This window comes from Myotis brandtii, unplaced genomic scaffold, assembly GCF_000412655.1.
Source record: "Myotis brandtii unplaced genomic scaffold, ASM41265v1 scaffold1774, whole genome shotgun sequence".
In the NCBI taxonomy this organism is placed as follows: Eukaryota; Metazoa; Chordata; class Mammalia; order Chiroptera; family Vespertilionidae; genus Myotis; species Myotis brandtii.
The window spans coordinates 178,911-181,067 of NW_005356575.1; the positions used below are offsets into that span (position 1 = coordinate 178,911).

General features: G+C 51.3%; 1 protein-coding gene across 1 annotated transcript in view; it reads left to right on the forward strand.

Annotated features, from left to right (window-relative positions):
* The first annotated feature begins 2,032 nt into the window (after positions 1 to 2,032).
* The window catches only part of ERCC2 (excision repair cross-complementation group 2), a 17,425-nt gene continuing 17,300 nt past the window's right edge, over positions 2,033 to 2,157 (forward strand). Inside the window, 1 exon segment of the mRNA XM_005863380.2 lies at positions 2,033 to 2,079. Within this exon segment, the coding sequence (XP_005863442.1) occupies positions 2,075 to 2,079 (5 nt within the window). The 5' untranslated portion in view covers positions 2,033 to 2,074.

Genomic DNA, 2,157 nt, shown 5'->3' on the forward strand with positions numbered 1-2,157 from the left:
CCACAGATCGGCCCTGATCACCGGCCAGGCCTAGGGCCCTACCCATGCACAATTTTCATGCACTGGGCCTCTAGTGAGATAATAAATGCTATTGTTCTCCCACCATTACATTTGGGAGTAAGTTGTTTTGCAGATTAGCTGGCTAATGCGGGCTGGTGCTGGGTGGAAGAGCCAGGAGGCCGAGTGTGTCTGGGAGGAGTGTGTAAGAAAGAGAACATTGGGAAATGATGTCAGGCAGGTGACAGGGTGCTTAGCACAATGCCTGGCACATATAAATACAATGCTCAGTTTCATTTTGTTATATTCTTGGTTTGAAGATGTGCTTCCTCTGTTCCCCCTCCCCCATTTTATTTCCTTTTTAATACTAGAGGCCCGGTGCACAAAATACGTGCATGGGTAGGGACCCTAGGCCTGGCCAGCAATCAGGGCCAATCTGTGGGGCGACCAGCGGGGTGATTGGGGGCCCCCGCTGGCGTCCACCTTGGCTGGCCTGGGGCCTGCAGGCTGGGGGCAGCTCCTTCATTGAGCGTCTGCCCCCTGGTGGTCAGTGCACATCATTCCAGTTGGTGGACCAGTTGTTCCACCATTTGGTTGATTTGCATATTAGGCTTTTATTATATAAGGATATTTTTATTAATTTCAGAGAGGAAGGGAGAGAGAGAGAGAGATAGAAACATCAATGATGAGAGAGAATCATTGATCGGTTGCCTCCTGCACACCCCCTACTGGGGATCAAGCCCACAACCCAGGCATGTGCCCTGACCAGGAATAGAACCATGACCTTCTCCTGGTTCATAGGTTGACATTCAATCGCTGAGCCATGCCGGCCAGACTGTTTTTTTGTCTTGTTTTTTATTAATCCTCATCCAAGGATATTTTTTCATTGATTTTTAGAGAGAGTGGAAAGGAGAGGGAGAGACAGAGAGAAACATCGATGTGAGAAAGACATATCAATTGGTTGCCTCCAGCACACACCCTGACCAGGGCTGGAGAACGTGGCCTTGACCGGAATCAGTCTATGGGCCCACATTCTATCCACTGAGCCAAACTGGCCAGGGCGCCCCACAGCTATTTCTGAAGCAAACACATAAAAGCAAGCACTTATTGAAAGCTTCATATGTGCTAAACCCAGTTATAACAGCTTTATGTGGGTTAGTTTAAGTGTCACCTACACTGTAGATAACTTAATTTTACATGCTTCGAATATAAGAAAATGCAACACCAGAGAAGTGAAGTAATTAGATCAGGGTCACACAGGTAGTGGAGTGGAGTCAGGATTTGGACCCAAGCCTTCTGGTCCCAAAGTCCACAACTTAACCACCAAACCACAGTGCCTGTGCATTACTGACTGATTTAGACAGTATGTGGCAAATAGTAGGAGCTCAGTAAATGAGGGGCGTTATTTATCCCAGAGGAGTTTAGGGCACAGCAGGTATTATAAGTGCATGTTTGTCTGGTACGGCGAAGCCATTCCTAACTCGTGGGCCCTGAAGGCGTTCCCAATTTCCCTGTCATTTCCCCTAGAGTGGTTCTCAACCTTCTGGCCCTTTAAATACAGTTCCTCATGTTGTGACCCAACCACAAAATTATTTTCGTTGCTACTTCATAACTGTCATGTTGCTACTGTTATGAATCGTAATGTAAATATCTGATATGCAGGATGGTCTTAGGCGACCCCTGTGAAAGGGTCGTTCGACCGCCAAAGGGGTCGCGACCCACAGGTTGAGAACCGCTGCGCCTGGACGCTCTTCGCTCCTCAGATAATCCGGGCAGATGCGGGAAGACCGAATCCTAATGAATGGGATCGATTCTCTCGGTTCTCTTCCTTGCCTGTTTTGTTCTTGGTCCTCGGCGCTCCTCAACGACGCGGGCCTCCCTCGGGAGCCCGCCCCCGCATTGCCGTGCGCACGCGCACTATCCCGATTGGCTCCACCCCCAGAGGAGTGACGGGCAGGACCAACCAATGGCGTTGTGAGGAAGGTGGAGCGGCGCCTCGAGGACGCCCCACGGGCCCTGAGCACTGAATATTCATGAGGGAGGCGGGTTGACGCCGCTTCCAGCCGCGACCGGCGCCATGAAGTGAGAGGGGCCGGGGTTTGCGGCTCGCTAGCGGGAGCGGGGTCCTGGAAGATGGGGGGACTGGAGGGCCCGCCCGGG